General features: G+C 44.1%; 3 protein-coding genes across 4 annotated transcripts; 2 read left to right on the plus strand and 1 right to left on the minus strand.

Moving 5' to 3' along the window:
• The first annotated feature begins 5262 nt into the window (after positions 1-5262).
• Positions 5263-10049, plus strand: LOC100285082 (KOB1). Its single transcript, NM_001157977.2, has 11 exons — positions 5263-5753; positions 6306-6455; positions 6538-6590; positions 6960-7068; positions 7902-8036; positions 8116-8160; positions 8415-8602; positions 8697-8838; positions 9249-9295; positions 9402-9489; positions 9575-10049. The coding sequence occupies exons 1-11, from the start codon at positions 5361-5363 to the stop codon at positions 9857-9859; spliced, it is 1635 nt and encodes a 544-aa protein (NP_001151449.2). The 5' UTR covers positions 5263-5360; the 3' UTR covers positions 9860-10049.
• A 230-nt stretch (positions 10050-10279) lies between these two features.
• Positions 10280-13761, minus strand: LOC100502472 (putative ubiquitin-conjugating enzyme E2 25). Of its 2 annotated transcripts, XM_035966032.1 has the most exons (8): positions 13617-13761; positions 13361-13451; positions 12345-12731; positions 12199-12262; positions 11862-11925; positions 11463-11602; positions 11043-11354; positions 10280-10961 (listed from the first exon to the last, which is right to left on the minus strand). In XM_035966032.1, exons 3-8 carry the CDS (start codon positions 12626-12628, stop codon positions 10614-10616), a joined length of 1212 nt encoding a protein of 403 aa, XP_035821925.1. In that variant the 5' UTR covers positions 12629-12731; positions 13361-13451; positions 13617-13761; the 3' UTR covers positions 10280-10613. The 2 variants fall into 2 exon arrangements, with proteins under 2 accessions (XP_035821925.1, NP_001344956.1); NM_001358027.1 differs by lacking the exon at positions 11862-11925 and having other exon boundaries at positions 10330-10961; positions 13617-13683.
• Positions 13762-14663: 902 nt separating this feature from the next.
• LOC103649540 (uncharacterized) lies at positions 14664-16423 on the plus strand. The gene is made up of 2 exons (XM_008675257.3): positions 14664-15246; positions 15907-16423. The coding sequence occupies exons 1-2, from the start codon at positions 15141-15143 to the stop codon at positions 16281-16283; spliced, it is 483 nt and encodes a 160-aa protein (XP_008673479.1). The 5' UTR covers positions 14664-15140; the 3' UTR covers positions 16284-16423.
• The last annotated feature ends 7854 nt before the right edge of the window (positions 16424-24277 follow it).

Genomic DNA, 24277 nt, shown 5'->3' on the forward strand with positions numbered 1-24277 from the left:
TTACTTGCGAACTCTTTGTCCCTAGAACGTGTTGTTCCTTGTGTGCTTGTAATCTTGCCTTGGGAGTCTCCAAAGTTATGGACGACCCCAATAACGTTTTGTATCACCTTCTCTTTGTGGGAAAATTGAGTAAGGGGTCGCCTTGACCTGTGTGGTCGTCAACGAGGAATGGGGTTGAAAAAGACCCGGTCCTTCATGGGCACCTCAACGAGGAGTAGGGCACCATGGTGGTGTGACCGAACCTCGGTAAAAATCGTGTGTCACATTTGCTTTTGTGGGTGTGTTTTTGTCTCTCATCGTCTCAGATCTTTGATCTACTTAGTTGGTTTTAATTCAACACTTCCATTGTATTTATTATTAGTATATCTAAGTAGTTTTAATTAAGTTCACAGTTGAACAGGCGAATCTCGGCTGAACCGGCGTCAAACCCGGTTGAACCGGTCTCCCATGTTGAATTGCCTTTTCTCACAAAAGTTCAAAGTTTTTATTGAGACTTGCAGATGTATCCTATTCAGCCCCTAGGCTACTTTCAATTGGTATCAGAGCTATGTACCTCGTTTATAGCGCTTAACCAGATGAGGAAACGAGCATGTCGTCTCTAAGTAACGATGAGGATTCCATCATCGAGGAGAGCTTGACCACGTTGAGTGGTGAGGAGTTGGATCCTCAAATTCTTAACATCGCCATGAAGCTTGCTGAAAAGATGTTCCTCAAGATGAAAGAGGACGAGGCTAAGAGAAAGGTCGAAGAATAAGAAGCAAGGAGAAAAGTCGAGGAAGAAGACAAAGGAAAGAAGACGATAGACTACAATGAGGACTTGGTTGAATTCTTGATGTCTAAGGTAATGAGAAAAATGAACATCAACGCCAAGGAGTCGCCAAGTAAGAGTAAGGTTCACGAGTTCAGTAAAGTTCCTTTTGATTATTCTAGATCTTTTGTACCAAACTTCTCTTCGACACCACTCGGAAAACTTCTAACTCTTAGTGAGTTAAATTATGATGAGTGGGCCGATAAGATGAAGTCCCATCTAATTGGTATGCATCCTAGTCTCTGGGAGATTATGCATGTAGGTGTATGCAAGCCCAAGCTTGGTGAGTAATTGACCCAGAGATGATGCAAAATCTTCATCGAAATGTTGTGAGCATCATTAAAGGAAGTCTGAGTGCATAGTAATATAGGAAAGTACAGGGACAAGAGGACGCTCGTGAGATCTAGAGTATTCTAAAGATGTCACATGAAGGTGATCCAAAAGCAAAGATACATCAAATTGAGTCCCTAGAAAGTGAACTAGCAAGGTATGAATGGGTAAAGGGCAAGTCATTACAATCACTCTTTGATCGGTTGATGGTTCTAGTCAACAAGATAAGGGTGCTTGGAAGTGAAGAATGGAATGATTCGAAGGTCACCAGATTGTTCATGAGAGCATACAAAGAAAAAGATGTTAGTTTGACAAGAATGATTAAAGACTGAGATGATTATGAAGAAATGACTCCTCTTCAACTATTTGCCAAAATCCAATAGCATGAGTCTGAAGAAGCTCCAACAAAGGCACGAGATCCAAATGCCTTAGTTGCAAATGAACAGGAGTCATTGAAGAAGTCCTCCTCAAGCAAGGATCACAAATACAAGAAAGTAATTAAGAGCTCAAGTGACGATGAAAGCTCCAGTGATGATCTTCATGAAGAAACAACTATGTTCATCAAGACTTTCAAAAGGTTTGCCAAATGAAGAAACAAGTTTCAAAGGAAAGATAATAAGAGAGCCTGCTATGAGTGTGGCAAGACTAGCCATTTCATAGCAGACCGTCCCAACAAGAAAGACCAATAAGGCAAGGAGTACAAGAAAGATAAGTACAACAAAGGTGAGAAGAGCAAGGTCCACTACAAGAAGAAGAATTATGGCCAAGCACACATTGATGAAGAATGGGATTTTGATGAAGAAAGCTCAAGCTCAGATGAAGAGGGAGTGGCAAGTATTGCCATTCAACGGTCTACATCAACACCGCGACTCTTCACCAACCGCACCGACGACTTTGAGACTCCTACTTGTCTCATGGCAAAAGGAGATAAGGTACATTTATTTAATGCAAGTACTTTTGATAGTTGTGAAGATGAGCATAGCATGCAGAACAAAATGATTAATTACTTTAGTTTAAATGGCTATAATATAATTACTAAGTTAATGGAGAAGCTAGAGAAAAAGAAAGGTAGCTCTTGTAGCTCAAGAAGACTTGCTCATCCTTGAAAAGGAAAAAACCTGGAGATACAAAATTTGATCATTAATAAGGATGAAATGTTGGAGACATTCACAAAAGAACTCTTTTTAGTCAAAGTCATTTTGGAGGAAAAAGAATGTGAACTCTCTTATGCAAAAACCTTCATTGTTGGTCTTGCAAATGCCAAAGAGGCACTTGAAACAAAATTATCATGTTTGAAAGTTCAAAGACAAGAACTTCAAGTGCAACTTGACACTCTCAAGACCACCACCACTTCATCCTAGTAATGAATTCTGATGCTAGCTCCTCTAGTTCAAATACTTGCAAAAACGGTTTCAAATATCATGCAAGTTGTTGTTTGGCTAACCATGCAAAGAAAGGTACACAAAAGGTTGAGACCAAGAAAATCATGAAGAAAAGCTCTAGCAATGATGGGTTAGAGAAAGTTGAAGTTAAGTACAAGCCCATAAGGAACAACCATGGAAAGAGAGCACTTGGATACAACCTGTCAAAGGTATACCCTAGTGTAGAGCATAAGGAGTGGAAGTCTCCCAAGTTCATAGAAGGGACTACCTTGTATGAGGCCTTGGAAAGGATCCACTCCTCAAATGCCAATACAAGCAAAATCCATGAGAAGGTAAATGATGATGATCCTAAGGGTAAGATGAAGAATATTGTTTCCACGAGAGGAGAACAAGCTCCTACATCTACCTCTAATTCTTATCTTTGTGACTATATGTTGACTTGGGATCATGGTAAAATGGTTGTTAAGTATGTGGGTGCCTACACAGAGAGGAAAGCAATGAGAACGAGTGTGTGGGTAACCAAATTGATTACTAACACTCAAGGACCCAATTCAATTTGGGTACCTAAATGTACAACATAACTTTGTTTTGTAGGTCTACTCCTCCAGTGGGTCAAATTGGGTACTTGACAATGGATGCACAAATCATATGACCGGAGAGAAAGACATGTTCCACTATTTGTAGCTAGTCCAAGAAACACATAAGATTGTATTTGGGGATATCGACAAGAGTAAGGTGGTTGGTATTGGTAACATTTTTATTTCAAATAATCAATCTCTAGCCAATGTTCTATTAGTTGATTCTTTAAGTTACAACCTGTTGTTTGTTTCACAACTTTGTAGAATGGGTTTTGACTGTCTTTTTACAAATGTTTGTATGAAAATTCTTAGAAGGGGGATTCCTCTATTGCCTTTACAGGATGGTTAACAAGCAAGCTCTATCTTCTTGATTTTTGAACAAGTAGAGTGTCACCCGATACCTGTTTAGTGGCAAAATTCGACAAGGGTTGTCTCTGGCATCGCCGACTGGCTCATGTTGGCGTGAGTAATTTAGCCAAACTTCTAAAGAATGATCACATTGATGGACTAACAAATGTTATATTTGAGAAAGACAGGGTTTGTGGAGCTTGCCAAGCTGAACGCAACATAGAGCTCCACACCATCCAAAGAATGTGGTCACCACCAAGAGGCCTTTGGAGCTTCTGCACATGGACCTCTTCGAACCAGTGGCCTACCTTAGTATTGATGTTAATAGATATGATTTAGTTATTGTTGATGATTTTTCTTGATTCACTTGGGTTTTCTTTCTGATTGAAAAAGATGGAACCCAAGAGACTCTAAAGAAACTCGTGAGGCAAGCGCAAAATGAATCTGAGCTGAAGATCAAAAAGATAAGAAGCGACAATGGGACAGAATTTAAGAACATAGGTGTTGATTAGTACTTGACTAAAGAAGGCATCAAGCATGAGTTTTCAGCTCCTTACAATCCACAACAAAACGGGGTCATGGAGAGAAAGAACAAAACTCTCATTGAGACATCAATGACAATGCTTGATGAATACAAGACTCCAGGCAATTATTGGACTGAAGCAATCAACACTGCATGTCATGCAATCAATCGTCTCTATCTTCACAAGATTTACAAGAATACCTCTTATGAGCTACTCACCGGTGACAAACCAAAGGTTGATTATTTTCGAGTTTTTGGTTGTAAATGTTTTATTCTCAACAAGAAAGCAAAAGGCTCAAAGTTTGCTCCTAAACAGGACGAGGGCTTCTTGCTTGGTTACGCATCCAATGCTCACGATATCCTGTCTTCAGTAATACCACTGGTATTGTTGAAATTGTGATAGATGTGACATTCGATGAATTTAACGGCTCGCAAGGGAATGTTGCTAATGAGTTGATAGGAAATGAAGTACCACCCTGTGAAGGTATTAAGAAGCTAGCCATTGGTGAAGTGAGGCTATAAGAAAAGGATGAAGATGAAGAATTGATTTGGATGACTAATGATGTTGTACATGGAGATGCAAGGATGGAGGATGATCAAAACACCACACAAGCAAATCCTCTGACCTCTAGTCACTCTAAACAAGACGAAACCAGTAAACCGCAAGAGATGCAAGAGGCAGATGTACCTGAAGAACCACTAGCTGAAAAAGTTCCACAAGAACAAGAGAATGATGGACCCATTCAAGCCAACGTCAAGTACCACATCCTCGATTTCATTAAAGCTTGCAAAGAGATCATCATATCGATAACATCTTGGGTAGCATCAAGATAGGGGTAACAACTCGTTCTAGATTGACATTTTTTTTGTGAATTTTATTCATTTGTTTCCACTCTTAAGCCACTTAAGGTAGAGGAAGCTCTTGAAGATCCAAATTGGTTTTAAAAGCCCATTTGCAATCCCATTTATGAGATGATATTTAAACAGCTAGATGCCGTTTATTGTTCATAATCATCATGTAACATGTAGTTGATGATTCATTATCGTCATCTATCTGTTGTAGTCTAGCTAAGGTTGTGTTTGTTTTTCTCCTAAATTATATAAATTGGATTATGGTAGAAGGCTTGGATGGTAAAATATTACTTTATGATCACAAATAAGGTAAAATAAGTTAATATTAAGTAACTTATTTCAGCTTATTTATAATTTCAAAGCGATATTTTATTTTTCTATTCTTACACCATAACCTAACTTATATAATTTAGGAGCAAGCCCAGCCCGTATGGTGTTTGGCCCATCCAGCGGTCGACTTGGACTTCTCCGCGACTGTGCTGTTCTGTGCAGCCGTGCAGGGACGCCAACGACTCCGAGCTCTCCTCCATCCAACTCTCATGGCGGGCTACCGCGGGGGCTCCTCCGTCTCCGCCTCCACCGGCGGCGGGGGCAGCGCGGTGGCCGCAGCCTTCTCCACCCGGCTGCTGCTACTCCTCACGCTGCTGCCGCTCGCGCTCGCCGCCTTCGCCTTCGCGCTCCAGTGGCGCGGCGGTATGCGGGACCCGGCAGGTGCAGCCTGGCCCGCCGACGCGCAGCGCTTCCCGGGCATGGAGAACAGCCCCCTCTCCTCCTCCCACGGAGGAGCAGGCTCCTACTTCGCCGTCTCCTCCTCCTCCTCCTCCCCGGGAGCCGACTGCGCCGAGATCCTTGGCCGGAGCGCCGCGTCCTCCAATGGAATCTCGCTCTACCGCGGGTGGAGCTTCGACTCCGAATCTGCTATAACCCCCAAGGTGAGCGCGATCTGATCTGCCGGCCGTCGAGATCCCATTTCTCGACCGCTTCTCATGCTGCTGAATTATCTGCCGACACTGTGACCCGAGTATCCTGTACACCTGCCTGCTGAGCTAATGTGCTGCGCGTTTCATGCCCTGGGAATTTCTTATTTTCAAACACCAGCTTAGCTCGACCACACTGTTTCTCTATAGCATACTGTGTGTATGTAGTGGTGTGCAGGCCTGCTTGTGATGCACATCAATACATACTTATGTACTGCTACATTTTACTAAGACCATGGAAATAACTCAAAGTAACTAGCAGCTGCTCTATGTTTGGCAAATTGGGCAATGCGGACCACAGCTTACAAGTGATAGTTTCCTTGCATGTACAGCCATAGTTCAAGTACATGGAGAAATTCCCCTTTTTATGTACAACCATGATCACACGATATGGAGATCTTGTATGGTCACACTCATACAAACAAGAGTTTAGGCAACGGCATGAATCCAAGTATCTTTGTTTACCCTGTTATTAAGACAGCATGAATACTGTGTCTTGGACTGCAGATCTGTATCACGGGAAGCACATCTGCTAGCCTACACCAGATTCTTCCATGGTTGTATTATCACAAGGTCATTGGTGTTTCCCATTTCTTTCTTTTTGTTGAAGGAGAGGCTGCAAAGCCAGCTGTCACCTCTGTTCTTGAATCTATTCGGGTAAATAAATCACCTCTATCCCATTCCTGTGTACTATTTCTTTGCATTAACTAAGCACTGACTTTCTGTGTCCCTGCTTTAGGGTGTAAAAATTATTTACAGAACTAAAGAACTGAAAGAGAAACAGGAGAAAAGGTATGTCAATGACATAACAGTTCCATGAGAATCTTTTCAACCTTAAAATACCCATTCCATGTAAAGAATGATTTAACTGGAAATTTGGTTTGCAGCTATTGTTTGATAATTCTGATTTTAGTAAGCTATGTAACTAAAATGTGTTGATCAATGCTAAATTATGATAGTACTTGCTTCAAACTATATTGTAGTGGTATGCCAAGTTACTTGCTCTCATCACAATGCTGCCATGATCAATTCTGAACATTGATTCTGAAGTGCTGCTGATTGGATCCTATATCTCCATGTTCCTGACTTATGTATTTCTGAAGTATTTTGTTGATTGTTCTGTTAGCTAAAGCTTCTGTTGCAACCATTTTATAATTTCAGCCGCATTTGGAATGAGACGTGGCTAGCAGGTTTCTTTTACAAGCCGTGTAATTACGAACTATTTGTCAAGCAATCACTAAACATGGAAATGGCTATTATTATGGCAAGGGTATGAACTGTTCCTTTCATATGTTTTTAGCATCGATTTAAACTGTAATCTTGACTTTACATATTCCTTTCGACAGAGTGTTGTAATTGCTGTCCAAGTCTATATTCACATACCAGCACACTTCATATTATTTAATTTTCAGTCACCCTTTCCTCACTATTGGGAATTATGATTATCATAATTATCTGGCAGTCTTGTTTTGAGCTCTGCAGCGCAAATATTGATATATGACATCAACAGTGGAATTCAACATGTTGAGTTATTGATTGTGTAGCAGTGTAGCTATACAATTTATAGTAATGCGAGAGAAAGCTATAATGAAAATAATGTCAGTTCCAAAACGTTTGTCAACATTTTCCTGCCCCACATCCTTTTCTCACTTCCCTGACACAACTTTTATGACGAGTACTAAACGATGTAAAAGTTTATGGAAACTTCATAGAATTAAAAGACATGTAACAGAGTCTCTCATTAGTAGAAATATAGAATTATAGACCTGTAAGTACTTTTACTTGCTTTCTGTATAAACTGGGTTGATCCTGCATCATAGAAAGTAGATATACAGAACTCTGTCCTTAGTTTAATGTAAACATTATCCTAGGTGATACAACTACTAACTAAAATCCAAGATGTTCTAATCATCGCACTTTTCTGCAATGGTCCCATGCTCTGCCAACGTCAAGTGATATGATTTTTCATCGTTCATAGCAAACATATACAAGACTAATGGATCTAACTATGGAGCCATTTTATTAGCTGTCATTTAGATTTTGAAAAGGCCTTGTATTTAGTTGTGAGATTGATGTGAATGTCCCTTTTTTTTATTGTCACAGGATGCTGGAATGGATTGGATCATTCACCTCGATACTGATGAGTTGATTCATCCAGCTGGTGCCCGAGAGTACTCCCTGAGGCGATTGCTTTTAGATGTTCCTGACAATGTTGACATGGTTATCTTCCCCAATTATGTGAGTTGCAGAAGTAACATGTTTGTTGAATATGGTAATGTGTTTCACATCTGATTACTGTATATATTTTTTTTTTCAGGAGAGCAGCATTGAACGTGATGACATTAAGGATCCTTTTACTGAGGTATAGGAGCTACTGTTATCTGTAACATATATGCAAAATAAAGGGGGAAATGGCTCTGTGTCCTATTGATGATCCACCGACTCACTTGGGAAACAAAACTGGATAGTCTCACTGTTTAGAAAAAAACACTATAGTTTAGCAAACACTGCACAGAACTACTCATTATTGCATTGCAGAAAATGATAGGACTGGTCAGATTATCGTTGGCTGTATTTGATAGGTTGCATCATTTATAAATTCTTTTGTGCCTGCAGGTTTCCATGTTTAAGAAAAATTATGACCATCTTCCAAAGGATACATACTTTGGCCTGTACAAAGAAGCAACACGTGGTAATCCAAACTACTTCCTTACTTATGGTAATGGGAAATCAGCTGCAAGGGTTCAGGAGCATTTGCGACCGAACGGTGCTCATAGATGGCATAATTACATGAAATCCCCAAAGTAAGATATCTGAATATGCTGAGTTCTTCGCAAAAACAAATGGCCAGCCAACAAATTGCTTGGATGGTTTAGTAATATATTTCTTTTTATGTAGTGAAATCAAATTGGAGGAGGCTGCTATTCTGCATTACACCTACACAAAGTTCTCAGACCTAACCTCAAGGAGGGATAGATGCGGCTGCAAACCAACTAAAGAAGATGTGAAGCGATGTTTTATCTTGGAATTTGACCGTTTGGTGAGCTAGTTTTTCTTTCTTTTACTGTCTCTGCATAGCACCTATTGTTGTCCTGTGGGGTACAGGAAACTGTCACGAGTGGAAACAATTTCATTTTTCGCAATATGCATGCAGTATCTTTTTTTATAAATGAAAGTAGATGACTGGATGCAGTTATCGTATAGCCAGCCATGCCAGAGAACTATAACTGTCTTTTAACACCCCCTCCTTACTGTAATTGTACCATTTTTTTAGCTGAAGGACCAGTTTGGTCATTATACCAAAGTTCTTGGATACACATTTGCACCCCCCCCCCCCCCCCCCAAAAAAAAGGAAACGGATATGGCTCTTATTAGGTATCATTATGCATAGGTAGCTAAGTGGAAAATTAACGTAGGAGTGCTAATATCTTTTGTACTATGTCATGATAGGCCTTTATAATTGCATCAACAGCTACTGAGGAGGAGATGAGGAACTGGTAACACCCTTAGCCTTCTGTCGTGTACTAACTACCAAGCTCCAAACTATTACTCCCTATCCTGCCTGAATTAAGAGAGAACATTTGTGTGACTACCTTTGTTCAGGTACAAGGAACATGTTGTATGGACCGATAGAGACACCAATTTGAAACTTTTAAGGAAGAGTGTCTTGACACGCATATATGCGCCCATGGTTAGTCCTGATCTCAATCTTGTAGGCATTCAGCTCGAGGAGTTGTTTCTTATTGCTGCTGCATTTTTATGCCCAACCTTTGCAGGCTATTATCCGTGGCCTCAAGGAATCTGGCGTCTTTACCAATGCAGTAACATCAGCGAAAGCACAGTCAAAAACGAAGTCATCAAACATGGGTCTCGGAAACAAGGATCCTATCCAGCCAAACGGAACTGCTGGTCAGTCCACACTGGAAGGCAGTCATGGAAAGTTGCAGGCAACCGTGAGAAAGATCCTGGAAATGGTTGACACACAGGAAGAAGCAGCGATGCCACCAATGTCGCCCCCGGGTTTTCTTGAGCTGACTGAAAGTGTCACTGCCTTTTCATGACGCTTTGGTTTAACCATGCGTGATGCATGCAGCCTTGAGCATACGAATAGCATTGGCTTGTTTGGTCGTCGTCGTATCTTGCAACCCCAGAATGACCAGATGTATCGTGCTGATGTAAAATTGCTAGTTATCACCATGCAAAGAGCTTTAAATCAACTTCAGAAGGTATTATAAAGTTGGTGCAAATTATAACAAATCCACCACTGTAGAGCTCCTAGAATTAGGCCAGGGGCATGTTAACTTGTTGGGGGTGATTAGTTGTTTTTTCGTTGGTCTTCGTAGGGTGGCCAACCATTCCCTCTACTTCACCCCTCTAAATTCTACTTTTTCATCTCTAAAATATTTCATTCCCCTAAATTCTAGGCCCTCCAACGGTTCTCTTTAAATCCATCCTCTATACATAATGTACCATATTCCTAATAGAATTGAACTATATGGCGTCAAATATATAAAAACAAGTAGACCGTAATACAGTTCCAAACCAATTGGTACTTAGCTTTCGTCCTTGGGTAAACCTATCATGATATGCCAGAACAATCAGCGAAAGACGATATAGCCGTTACATATATATTTATGATGCGGTAAACCTATCATTAGATTTAGATTGGCGATAAATAGTGCCGAGAGAGAACTCTCTCAGCACTCCACCCCTAAACCATACTCTCTACTACATGTGAGCAAGCAAGTTCCAGGTCCTAGATATCACCACCAAGACCAGTTATACCTACAAAAGCTTTGCCTGCAAGCATGTTCCTCAGGCGGCTGCAGGTTTGTTCTTCTTCAACTTCTCATCGATGAATTTCCTTGTGTCGGCACCCTTCACATTGAATTCCATCAGCAGATCTTCGTACAGCACCTTCAAGCTTGGATTGAATGAGCTGCGTCTCTTCGTAGGGATTGCCTTGATCACTCCTAGCTCTGGTGCACTACCCGATGCTCCAGCATCACCGCTCTTGTGTTCTGATGACTCTTCCTCCTCCTCCTCCTCCTCCTCCTCTGGCACCACTGACCCAATATCATTACCCGCCATGTAGTGCTTGCATGCCGCGAGAATCGTGTGCCCATGCACCCGAAAGTGGCCAGCGACAAGATCTGCAAAGTGCTGTGAGGACAACACACGCCAAAGCTGGATCAGTTCGGCTAGGCAGCAGAAGCCCAAATTCAAATTTTAGAAACAAATTACCTCTGGAGGCCTCCGAAGTGAGTATAACATAGTCTTGCATGAGTGCAGAAAGGTGTTGTCATTATAGTCCAAAGCCAACCGCTCTCCATTCGGAGTGTTGGCATAGGACTCATATCCTGGCTCGTTGTAATATGGCTTGTCATTCAAAATCAGAGCTTGAATGGAGACAAGAACTTGCAGCATTGTCGATTGAGCTGGATTCCACTTCTCACAACCTCTACCATCCCAGGTACCCAACAGGCTAAGACACACTTTCCCATTGTTATACAAGTTTGGATTAATCCGAAGTCCTCCAGAGTGGTAATATACCAGCTGTAACCCCCCATATCATCAGAGATTAAAAAAAAATCAAGAAAAGCATGAACGACTATAAATAAAAAAAAATGACTAGTAACATGACAAAGTTTGTGGTATATATACCGGGGGAGCACAAGGATAAGCAGAGGGAATGTGAATATCAAAGAAGAAAAGCCCATCATGGTAAGGTGTTCCCTTGGGCCCAATAATCGCAGCCCTAAGAAGGTCCATTCTATCTTCAGCAACCCGGACAAAAATATACGCTGCACAGAAGAAAACCAATAGGATTTATATACCTCCATAAGATACAAAAAAATACATTGAAACAATGTACGGTCAATAAGGAAGTCATGGCTAAATAAGTGTATTGCACTCCAGTTAAGTGCTTAACAAAGATGAGTATGGGACATAATGATACATGAGGAAGCCTTGGAGATATAATAAGATTAAAAACCTCACCACATTAAACAACTTCAAAAACCTTAAAGGTTTGACTAAAAGGGACTGGAGGGAGTAATTTACCCAGGGAAACACTGTCCAGACCATTCAGGATGATTTGTACCTTCTTACAGCAGTAGACATGGCCCTAACAGATAGATATCATGGTTCAAATTGATTAAACAAAATTATTATATGACTTGAATGATAATCTGGGTTTACGAGGCAAGGGAGGACACTGGTCACACATGAAGAAAGCTATAGGCTTGGCCACACATGAAGAAAGCATTTTCCAATGTTGGTTTTGTCCCTAATGTTATGAAGACGTAATCCCCCCTTTTTTATTCGTAATATAAAAAAGAGGTCATACTATTACTAAGCCATACAAGAAAAAAGCAACAATATTTTGCTCATAGCTAACCTGGTAGATCCTTCTCCAGAAGTTTCCAGTCATGTTGAACTCTCTTTGACCAGGCTCTGTTTGGCTGAAACAATATATACAAGCAAGAATAGGTAAGCACCCAAACAAAGCAGAAAACAAGAGCACATACTAGTTGAGCATCTCACCTCTCCATGAGAATTCTTAGCGTAGTAATGGTCAGAGAAATTCTGAACAGTATCAAACTGCTTGAACTGCGTATATTTATTTGCATTCTCATCTGCAGTATTTGATTTAGGTGGCTCTTTGACATCTTCCTTGGGTGTAGTTTTCTGCAACCAAGGTACGGTGGCCTCCACGCCTGGAGGAAGATCCAAATCATCAAATTTATCAGCAAGGTGCTGGTTAAAGTCAGCTTCATCGAAGTCATAATCATCTTCGTCGTAGCCATCAAAATCATCATCACAATCATCCTCCATATAGTAATCCTCTTCTTCTTGGATTTGTTGGGGTTCTGGTTCTGATATTTGCAGAGAACTACTTGAGCTGGAACCAGCTTGATCGCTGGAAGAACCCTGTAAAACAGTAGGCTAGCCAGTAATTATACCAATCAAAGCATTAAAAGAATGCACGAAAAGGACAGGCAAAGTCCTTCTGTTCCGCCATCCAGTATGTTTAGTTAGTCGTGTGGACGATGGACTGATTGCCAGTTAGTAGTAGTATAAAAATATGAATAGAACAAATGCATCTTTATCATAAAGGCCAAAACAACTGCCGCAATGCTTATCGCAATCCTTTGCAGGATAAAATAAAATCACAGGGAAGCCATCTCCTGACAGTGTTCACCGATCCGCTAGATTAATCGAAGAAACGAAATCAGGTCAATTATGACCGGCATTGCATCAATCAACCCAAGAAAGACCCCCGATCGTACCATATTCGCTACCAACTCATCCCCAGCGAACACCTCGGCAGTCGGCACTCGAATTGACGCGTCAAAATCCCAAACCCTAGTGCCCTAAGAAACCCCTGGCCGCCGAAAACCCCCAATCCCGGCGGCAACCCGAACCCTAAACGACACGCGAATCCGCCCGAGACCGGAATCCGGCGAGGATTTCGAAGGGTGGCCGAGAAGGCGACGAATCGACCGGCTCCGGAAGGGTAATGGGGAACGGAAAGCGAGACGAGCGGGAGAGGAGGTGACCTGGCACCGCTGGCGCTTCTGCTGCTGCGCGGCTCCACACGACACGGCGCCCGTCGTGTGCCACGACGAGGAGCTCCCCTGCTGCAAGGACCTGCAGGAGCCGACGGCCCGAGGCGATCATCATCATCCTCAAGGGGGGAAGAAAAATAAAAGAAATCGACAAAGATGGGGGATAGAGAAAGGAAAAAGGCCCCCGCGTGCGAAAAAGAGATGCGCCGTCTGATCGCGGCGGCGACGGGCGGGGTGGTCGACGTACTCGGTGTCCATGCCGCCGTCGGGTCGGCGGGCGATCGCGTTGCTCGAGGGGTCGGCGATCGATCTATGGGAATTGGGAAGAGAAGTCGTGCGGGCGGCCTATTCGCTGACGATTTATGCAGGCTCAGTCCCTCTCCCCCCCTACCCGCCACTGGCCGGGCCCGGGCAGTTAGAGCACGCCGCACACGGTGACGTGTGGACCCACGACACGGGATCCCCTTCCGAACCCACTTGTCAGTAGCTGCGATGCTCCGCGGGCGGTTTCGGAATTATTACAGCGTGTTTGGTTTGATGGTTTGACTCATCCATCGTGGCCTGGCTCCGGACGAAGCGGTCTTGCACTTTCTTGCGAAGTGAGCTAATTCCATGTGTTAGTATATTATTAGAACAACGCAGTGACGGACGACATCGTTCCGCGATTCAAACCAAATGATAATGTAGGCTCGGACATAGGTCCGGATGACTCCAGAAGCAGTCCAACCTGCAAACCAAACACGCCGTTACTTTTTTTATTTCTTACTCTTTGAGTTGTTATTAGATTGTTATAGGAACATTATCTTTAAGGTCTCGTTTGTTTTCTTTTATTTCGAGAAATTTGAATCTTACTAATAAAATAGTCTATTTTTTTAAAAGAATGTGACATTCCACAACTTTCCAAAGTTATCATATAAGCCTATCTCAAATTAATGGGGTGAGAGATGGAAATTGATTCTATAGATTTACATGCTATTTTTCCGATGTACAACTTATAGCACACTCATCTATTTGTTTCGCTATAACATAAATATAGTATATAACTATCTCTCTCGTATGATTTAGGATAATATACAAATATATCGTATATATAAATATATAAACTTAATTAGTTTTGACTAAATTATAATTATCAAAATGGAATTCAATCCAACGAAACAAACGGGGCCTAAGATTTTTTTGCTTAAGTCGATCTATCTATGTATACTATAAAAGATCTTCAGTTTCGTTTGTATCTATCACAACCGTTCGATCTTACTTCCATTAGAATCCAACGGTTGTATCTTACTTCCATTGGAACACAGAAACTTTTTCCTGCGAGAGAGACCTACAGGCTACGGCGTCGCCCAGCCGGCCAGCGTATCGTGCCACCGCCCCGCCACGGCCAGCGCCGCCGCCTACGCCTTCTTGGTCGCGGCCTCACGCCGACGAGGTCAACCTCCATTTGGTCCTCCTCTCGTCGTCATCCTCCTGCTGCTCCCTCTGGACCCGGCCCTCGGCCTTGGCCGCGGCTGCGTGCGGTGCGACACCGACGCTGATGGCTGTCGCGAGGGCGGGCCGCCGTCGTAGTCCTCGGCGTCGTCCACGGGGCCCGCTGCGCCGGGTTCCTCCTCCCATGGTGCTGGCGACTCTGGCGGTGAGTCCTACTCCTCGACGGCCGCCTCGAACGGATCCTTCATGGAAAACGCGCGCGTGGTGGCGGTGGATGCACGAGAGGCCGAGGAACGGATGCAGAGAAGATTGGATCTGACGAGCTGGGTCGGCAAGCTAGATGGGTCTTGATATTATAACTACTCTGTTTTTTCAGAAAGAAGATACACTTCCTCTGATTTTTCAGAAAGAAGATACACAGATCATACCTTTTTTTGGTGGATCAGGTTTGCATTCCATTACTTATCCGTGCCATTGAGATTGCATGGGGTGCATCAAAATCTTTATACATAAGATGAATCAGCAAAAGTTTGTCCTTCTGTATATTTTCTTGGAGAATGCAAGTTTTTTTTAGATAATTGAAGAAATATCCGGCTTCATCCTCTAAAAGAGAGGAATAGGACCAAAATTATTATAAGTTAAACCACAACAACGACCAAACCAAGTTTATAAAACAAATCTGACTAACATCTCAATTCTTCAAATAAAAGACAACCCAAAGGACACGAAGAAATGCACAACCACGTTCTCCAACTTGTAGTAATCAAAATGTCTCTTTTTTTTCCAGAAATAGTGGTGCCCGCCGCATGCTTTTGCAGAAACCTTTTGTTGGACTAGAAAAAACACACTGAGCCATTGTGCACTCTTGCTGAAATTTGTGGGCATAGTACTTGTTGGCGGATAACTTATCATTTTCTTAAGATTCACTACTAATGTCCTTTCAAGACTATATAACATTTTTACCATGATATAATACTATTATATATCTTTTATGTATACCAGATTATAATTTGATTTGTTGCTTACATTGGTACAATGTAACTCATTTGTTCCTTTTCATATTGGATTTCTGCGATTTCTGAGCTTACTGTTTTCCCTCCATGCAGAAATTGTGCATATGCGTGTCATGGTTCTGCTGCTCCTGCCATTGCTTGCCCAACTGCAAAAGGTCATGCTGCTTGGATTGCTCCTGTTGCTCATGCCCAGACGTGCCATGCTGCAAGCCCAGCATGCAACAAACCATGCTTTGGGTCCAACAGTTGTTCATGATGCAAGCCAGATTGCCCATCCTGTAGTTCGAGCAGCAGCTCGTGCTGCAATCAGTCATATTGCAACCCAAACTGCAGCTGCAATCCACCACGCCGTAAACCAAACTGTAGCTCTTACTACAATATGTCATGCTGCAAACCGAACTACAGCTCATGTTGTAAACCGAACCGAGCTGCTTCATGGCCCTCGCCACGTTCTAATTGCTGGCGCCTAGATATCTATTTATAGATCCATTTTTTTCTCCATCACAAACGTCAAATTCAATTTTTTATTGAAATCTATCAATGTCTTCAATACCTTGTTGACAAACAAGTTTACAATCAGCTACATGTCATATATTAATTATTATGCTTATCCTACAGTCATATAATATTGGCAGTAAGGCAGTTCCAAAAATGAGTTCTAGGTTGATGTGAGTTGCACAGCATGAGCAAGAAACAAAACTTGAGAAGAACTAGAGCGTGCTTGCTGAAATGCCTGTTTTGTGTGTCCTGCTATCAGTCTATCACCAGCAACTTTCTCATTCTTATTCTTATTTTAAACTTCAATCTATAAAGAATACAATCTACACCGCAAAACAGTATTTTACACGGCCATATACAGGATCTGCTGGCTATTGCCTTATAAACACGGCAACACATGGACCAGGAGTGATTGCTTGAATGCTGATTCTCTTTTATGTTGAATCTAACTATTCCCCCTCCTAAATTTTCCTATTCATATTTAAATACCTAGCTCTTCCCCCTATTTCACCTTCTCTCCAATTACCCCCCCTATTTAGCTCCCATATACACTACACTTTTTCTGAGCTATCTGACGGTTATACATCAATTTTAGAGTTTTAAAAAACGATCCAATATTTATCATAATACACATTGTTAACAGATAATTAAACCTGAAATGATTGATTTTACAGTTAAAACACTAATTAGCGAATGGGGGAGATTAGAGCCTCCTTCAAAGGGGTTTCCCTTCACTCACCCCAAGAGAGGGAGTGTTAGACTGTGTGTGAGTGTGTGTGGGCCGGCACCACTGTTGGGCTGCCGGCCCATTCGGGTTAGGGTTGAGTCTATATATTGTACCCGTTCTCTATGCAATACAATCAATCCATTCACTCTTCTACATGGTATCACAGGGCTAGGGTTTCCTCCCAACACCCACAGCCAGCCGCCGGCCTCTTCTACCTCCGGCCGTCGCCTCCCAACTTCTGTGCCGCTGCCCCCAGGAGGCTCAACCTTCCCTCCCGGGGGTGGCACCCCGTCCCACCTACCGGTCCCTCTTCTAGGCTGACAGCCACCTCCCCTTCTCTGCTCGTTAACGCCGCAGACCGAGGGCGTGCTGGCGCACGGCCGCAGGAGCCTCATCGCCACGGGAGCGCGTAGACGCCGGCGCCGCCTCGCAGCCCAGGGCGCGGGCGCCGCTGCCATTGGCGCAGGCGCGGGATCTGCCCGCCGCCACATCGGGTCTCTGCCGCCACGCCGGGCCTCTGCCCCTCCCCACGCGGCCACCTCTCTCCCGTCCGGGCCACGTGCGAGCTCCCCGACGCGCCGGTCATCTCGCCTCAGGCGACCTTCCCCTCCCTTCCCCCAGCGACGTCGGCCGCCCGTTCCACCGGACCGACGTGCGGGCTCGAGCCACCGCCGTCGCGCGGCCGCGACCCCCCTTCCCCGGCCATGGCGCGGCCTGTCCTCGCCGACGTTGAGGAAGCTAGCGCCTCCCTCCATGGCGCGTCGTCCAGCTCTCCCCTGCTCCGCTGGCGCGGACCCTGCACTGGCTGCCCCAGGTGGCGCTCTGGCGGCGCCCTTCCCTTCCCGACCGTCGCCCCTCTCCTCTGGACGGTCACATCTAGGCCTGGCGGTGCCCCCCCAACTCGCCCCCTGCCCTGTGGCCCACGCCTCTCACTGCTCGGCTCTCCCGCCAGCTCACTTCGCCTCTTCCCTTTCCTCGTCGACGGTGTGGCTGCCCCACCCCTGCAACTTACCGCTGCGGCCACGTGGGAGCACGTGCAGCAGCCGCTGCATGACGCAGGGGAGCAGCAGCCACCACGACCTCGCGGGCGCTCCCTTCCCCAACAGTCGTCGTCCTTTCCTCCTCAGTGCGACATCTCTCCCACGCACAGGCCTTCTCCTCCTCGCGCGTGTTGTGCAGCCACCGCAATGCTTCCATCGCCGGGCCTAGTGCAACTTCGCCCTTCGAGCTTCTCCCGTCGCCAGGGCCGTCAACACCCTTTGCCAAGTTCGGCGCAGGCCCCTGCCCGGCTGGACACGCCCCGCCGCCCACCCCTTCATCGCCTTCGCTGGATCCGTCGCTGTCGCGGCCTTCCCGGCCGGATCCACGTTGTTGCGACCTTTCCGGCTCGATCCGCCGTCCCTTTGGCTGGATCGCGTTTTTCCGGCTGGATCCGTCGCTGCCATGGCCTTCCCGGCCGGATCTGCCGTTTCCCCTTCTATTCCGCCTCGGGCGCGGACACCATGACCGGCGCAGACGCGTGCGCTGCTGAAAGTCGCCTAGAGGGGGGGTGAAAAGGGCGAAACTGAAATTCTCAAAATAATCACAACTACAAGCCGGGTTAGCGTTAGAAATATAATCGAGTCCGCAAGAGAGGGTGCAAAACAAATCGCAAGCGAATAAGGAGTGTGACACGTGGATTTGTTTTACCGAGGTTCGGTTCTCGCAAACCTACTCCCCGTTGAGGTGGTCACAAAGACCGGGTCTCTTTCAACCCTTTCCCTCTCTCAAACGGTCCCTCGGACCGAGTGAGCTTTTCTTCTCAATCACTTGGAACACAAAGTTCCCACAAGGACCACCACAAGATTGGTGTCTCTTGCCTCAATTACAAGTGAGTTTGATCGCAATGAAGAATCAAAGAAAGAAGAAAGCAATCCAAGCGCAAGAGCTCGAAGGAACACAAGCAAATCTCTCTCACTAATCACTAGGGCTTTGTGTGGAGTCTGGAGAGGATTTGATCACTTGGGTGTGTCTAGAATTGAATGCTAGAGCTCTTGTAAGTAGTTGAAGTGGGAAAACTTGGATGACTTGAATGTGGGGTGGTTGGGGGTATTTATAGCCCCAACCACCAAACTAGCCGTTTGGTGGGGCTGACTGTCGTATGGGGCACCGGACAGTCCGGTGCACACCGGACATGTCCGGTGCGCCAGCCACGTCACCAGGTCGTTGGGATTCGACTGTTGGAGCTTCTGTCTTCTGGGCCCGCCTGGCTGTCCGTTGGCGCACCGGACATGTACTGTAGAGTGTCCGGAGCACCACTTCGCGCGTGCCTGACTTCTGCGCGCTTCTGGCGCGCATTTAATGCGTCTGCAGGTGACCGTTGGCGCGAAGTAGCCGTTGCTCCACTGGCTCACCGGACAGTCCGGTGAATTATAGCGGAGCAATTTCCTGAAGCTGGCGAGTTCCTGAGGCGCTCTTCCTTGGAGCACCGGACACTGTCCGGTGTACACCGGACAATCCGGTGAATTATAGCGGAGCGCCTCTGGATTTTCCCGAAGGTGAGGAGTTCAGCGTGAAGTCCCCTGGTGCACCAGACACTGTCCGGTGGCACACCGGACAGTCCAGTGTGCCAGACCAGGGCTGCCTTCGGTTATCCCTTTGCTCCTTTGTTGAATCCAATTCTTGGTCTTTTTATTGGCTAAGTTGTGAACCTTTGGCACCTGTATAACTTATACACTGGAGCAAACTAGTTAGTCCAATTATTTGTGTTGGGCAATTCAACCACCAAAATCAATTAGGAAATAGGTGTAAGCCTAACTCCCTTTCAATCTCTCCCTTTTGTGATTGATGCCAACACAAACCAAAGCAAGTATAGAAGTGCATAATTGAACTAGCTTGCAAGATGAAAGTGCAAGGTTTGCTTGGAATTAAGCCAATAAATACTTATTAGATATGCATGGATTGTTTCTTTAATTTTTGACATTTTGGACCACGCTTGCACCACATGTTTTGTTTTTGCAAATTCTTTTGTAAATCCTTTTCAAAGTCCTTTTGCAAATAGTCAAAGGTAAATGGATAAGATTTTGCGAAGCATTTTCAAGATTTGAAATTTTCTCCCCTGTTTCAAATGCTTTTCCTTTGACTGAACAAAAACCCCCCTAAATAAAATCCTCCTCTTAGTGTTCAAGAGGGTTTTAGGATATTGATTTTGAAAATACTATTCTCTCCCCCCTTTTTGAACACAAGAAGATACCAAATTGAAAAATCATACCAATTGAAAAACTCTTTTTAAAATTAGGTGGTGGTGCGGTCCTTTTACTTTGGGCTAATACTCTCTCCCCCTTTGGCATGAATCGCCAAAAAGGAGTCATTAGAGCCCTTAGAATTACTTTTCTCCCCCTTTGGTCATAAATAAATGAGTGAAGATTATACCAAAGACGGAGTCCTCTTGCTTTGGGCTTAGGCTCTTTCCCCCAAAGATGAAGAGTTGCTTGGAGCGACGGCGAAGGATGAGTTACGGAGTGGAAGCCTTTGTCTTCTCCGAAGACTCCAATTCCCTTTCAATACACCTATGACTTGGTTTGAAATAGACTTAAAACACATTAGTCATAGCACATGAAAGTGACATGATCAAAGGTATATGAATGAGCTATGTGTGCAAATTAACAAAAGAAGTTCCTAGAATCAGAATGTTTAGCTCATACCTAAGTTTGTTAAAAGTTTGTTCATCAAGTGGCTTGGTAAAGATATCGGCTAATTGATCTTTAGTATTAATGTATGAAATCTCGATATCTCCCTTTTGTTGGTGATCCCGTAAAAAGTGATACCGAATGGCTATGTGTTTAGTGCGGCTATGCTCAACGGGATTATCCGCCATGCGGATTGCACTCTCATTATCACATAGAAGAGGAACTTTGGTTAATTTGTAACCATAGTCCCTAAGGGTTTGCCTCATCCAAAGCAATTGCGCGCAACAATGCCCTGCGGCAATGTACTCGGCTTCGGCGGTAGAAAGAGCGACCGAATTTTGCTTCTTTGAAGCCCAAGACACCAAGGATCTTCCCAAGAACTGGCAAGTCCCCGATGTGCTCTTTCTATTAATTTTACACCCCGCCCAATCGGCATCCGAGTAACCAATCAAATCAAATGTGGATCCCCTAGGATACCAAAGCCCAAACTTAGGAGTATAAACTAAATATCTCAAGATTCGTTTTACGGCCGTAAGGTGAGCTTTCTTAGGGTCGGCTTGGAATCTTGCACACATGCATACGGAAAGCATAATATCCGGTCGAGATGCACATAAATAGAGTAAAGAGCCTATCATCGACCGGTATACCTTTTGATCCACGGACTTACCTTCCGTGTCAAGGTCGAGATGCCCATTGGTTCCCATGGGTGTCTTGATGGGTTTGGCATCCTTCATCCCAAACTTGTTTAGAATATCTTGAGTGTACTTCGTTTGGCTTAAGAAGGTGCCCTCTTGGAATTGCTTCACTTGAAATCCTAAGAAATACTTCAACTCCCCCATCATAGACATCTCGAACTTTTGTGTCATGATCCTACTAAACTCTTCACATGTAGACTCGTTAGTAGACCCAAATATAATATCATCAACATAAATTTGGCATACAAACAAGTCATTTTCAAGAGTTTTAGTGAATAAAGTAGGATCGGCCTTGCCGACTTTGAATCCATTAGTGATAAGAAAGTCTCTAAGGCATTCATACCATGCTCTTGGGGCTTGCTTGAGCCCATAAAGCGCCTTAGAGAGTTTGTATACATGGTTAGGGTACTCACTATCTTCAAAGCCGGGAGATTGCTCAATATAGACCTCTTCCTTGATTGGTCCATTGAGAAAGGCACTTTTCATGTCCATTTGATAAAGCTTGAAGCTATGGTAAGTAGCATAGGCCAATAATATACGAATTGACTCAAGCCTAGCTACGGGTGCATAGGTTTCACCGAAATCCAAACCTTCGACTTGGGAGTATCCCTTGGCCACAAGTCGAGCTTTGTTCCTTGTCACCACACCATGCTCGTCTTGCTTGTTGCGGAAAACCCATTTGGTTCCTACAACATTTTGATTAGGACGTGGAACTAAATGCCATACCTCATTCCTAGTGAAGTTGTTGAGCTCCTCTTGCATCGCCACCACCCAATCCAAATCTTGAAGTGCTTCCTCTATCCTGTGTGGCTCAATAGAGGAAACAAAAGAGTAATACTCACAAAAATGTGCAACACGAGATCTAGTGGTTACCCCCTTATGAATGTCGCCGAGGATGGTGTCGACGGGGTGATCTCGTTGGATTGCTTGGTGGACTCTTGGGTGTGGCGGCCTTTGTTATTCATCCTCCTTGTCTTGATCATTTGCATCTCCCCCTTGATCATTGCCGTCATCTTGAGGTGGCTCATTTGCTTGATCTTCTCCTTCATCAACTTGAGCCTCATCCTCATTTTGAGTCGGTGGAGATGCTTGCGTGGAGGAGGATGGTTGATCTTGTGCATTTGGAGGCTCTACGGATTCCTTAGGACACACATCCCTAATGGACATGTTCCTTAGCGCGATGCACGGAGCCTCTTCATTACCTATCTCATCAAGATCAACTTGCTCTACTTGAGAGCCGTTAGTCTCATCAAACACAACGTCACAAGAAACTTCAACTTGTCCAGAGGACTTGTTAAAGACTCTATATGCCCTTGTGTTTGAATCATATCCTAGTAAAAAGCCTTCTACAGTCTTAGGAGCAAATTTAGATTTTCTACCTCTTTTAACAAGAATAAAGCATTTGCTACCAAAGACTCTAAAATATGAAATATTGGGCTTTTTACCGGTAAGGAGTTCGTATGATGTCTTCTTGAGGATTCGGTGTAGATATAATCGGTTGATGGCGTAGCAGGCGGTGTTGACCGCCTCGGCCCAAAACCGATCCGAAGTCTTGTACTCATCAAGCATGGTTCTTGCCATGTCCAATAGAGTTCTATTCTTCCTCTCCACTACACCATTTTGTTGTGGAGTGTAGGGAGAAGACAAATCATGCTTGATGCCCTCCTCCTCAAGGAAGCCTTCAATTTGAGAGTTCTTGAACTCCGTCCCGTTGTTGCTTCTAATTTTCTTAATTCTCAAGCCGAACTCATTTTGAGCTCGTCTCAAGAATCCTTTTAAAGTCTCTTGGGTTTGAGATTTTTCCTGCAGAAAGAACACCCAAGTGAAGCGAGAATAATCATCCACAATAACTAGACAGTACTTACTCTCGCCGATGCTTATGTAAGCAATCAGGCCGAATAGGTCCATGTGTAGGAGTTCCAGTGGCCTGTCAGTCGTCATGATGTTCTTATGTGGATGGTGAGCACCAACTTGCTTTCCGGCTTGACATGCGCTACAAATCCTGTCTTTCTCAAAATGAACATTTGTTAATCCTAAAATGTGCTCTCCCTTTAGAAGCTTATGAAGATTCTTCATCCCAACATGTGCTAGTCGGCGGTGCCTGAGCCAGCCCATGTTAGTCTTAGCAATTAAGCAAGTGTTGAGTCCAGCTCTATCAAAATCTACCAAGTATAGCTGACCCTCTAATACTCCCTTAAATGCTATTGAATCATCACTTCTTCTAAAGACAGTGACACCTATATCAGTAAATAGACAGTTGTAGCCCATTTGACATAATTGAGATACAGAAAGCAAATTGTAATCTAAAGAATCTACAAGAAAAACATAGGAAATAGAATGGTCAGGTGATATAGCAATTTTACCCAATCCTTTGACCAAACCTTGATTTCCATCTCCGAATGTGATCGCTCTTTGGGGATCTTGGTTTTTCTCATAGGAGGAGAACATTTTCTTCTCCCCTATCATGTGGTTTGTGCACCCGCTGTCGATGATCCAACTTGAGCCCCCGGATGCATAAACCTACAAAACAAGTTTAGTTCTTGACTTTAGGTACCCAAATGGTTTTGGGTCCTTTAGCATTAGACACAAGAACTTTGGGTACCCAAACACAAGTCTTTGATCCTTTGTGTTTGCCCCCAACATACTTGGCAACTACCTTGCCAGATTTGTTAGTTAACACATAAGATGCATCAAAGGTTTTAAATGAAATGCTATGTTCATTTGATGCACTAGGAGTTTTCTTTTTAGGCAACTTAGCATGGGTTGGTTGCCTAGAACTAGATGTCTCACCCTTATACATAAAAGCATGGTTAGGGCCAGAGTGAGACTTCCTAGAATGAATTCTCCTAATTTTGTTCTCGGGATATCCGGCAGGG

This window comes from Zea mays, chromosome 3, assembly GCF_902167145.1.
Source record: "Zea mays cultivar B73 chromosome 3, Zm-B73-REFERENCE-NAM-5.0, whole genome shotgun sequence".
Lineage (NCBI taxonomy): Eukaryota > Viridiplantae > Streptophyta > Magnoliopsida > Poales > Poaceae > Zea > Zea mays.

What these genes read in the sequence shown, in the direction of transcription:
- LOC100285082 (NM_001157977.2), top strand. Translation starts at nt 5,361, where the DNA reads ATGGCGGGCTACCGCGGGGGCTCCTCCGTCTCCGCCTCCACCGGCGGC. An exon ending in AATCTGCTATAACCCCCAAG is followed by an intron (nt 5,754 to 6,305) that starts GTGAGCGCGATC and finishes CTTGGACTGCAG; the next exon opens with ATCTGTATCACGGGAAGCAC. An exon ending in TTAAGGATCCTTTTACTGAG is followed by an intron (nt 8,161 to 8,414) that starts GTATAGGAGCTA and finishes TTGTGCCTGCAG; the next exon opens with GTTTCCATGTTTAAGAAAAA.
- LOC100502472 (NM_001358027.1), bottom strand. An exon ending in CTTATCCTTGTGCTCCCCCG is followed by an intron (nt 11,355 to 11,462) that starts GTATATATACCA and finishes GGGGGGTTACAG; the next exon opens with CTGGTATATTACCACTCTGG. An exon ending in CACTTCGGAGGCCTCCAGAG is followed by an intron (nt 10,962 to 11,042) that starts GTAATTTGTTTC and finishes TTGTCCTCACAG; the next exon opens with CACTTTGCAGATCTTGTCGC.
- LOC103649540 (XM_008675257.3), top strand. Translation starts at nt 15,141, where the DNA reads ATGGGTCTTGATATTATAACTACTCTGTTTTTTCAGAAAGAAGATACA. An exon ending in ACCTTTTTTTGGTGGATCAG is followed by an intron (nt 15,247 to 15,906) that starts GTTTGCATTCCA and finishes CCCTCCATGCAG; the next exon opens with AAATTGTGCATATGCGTGTC.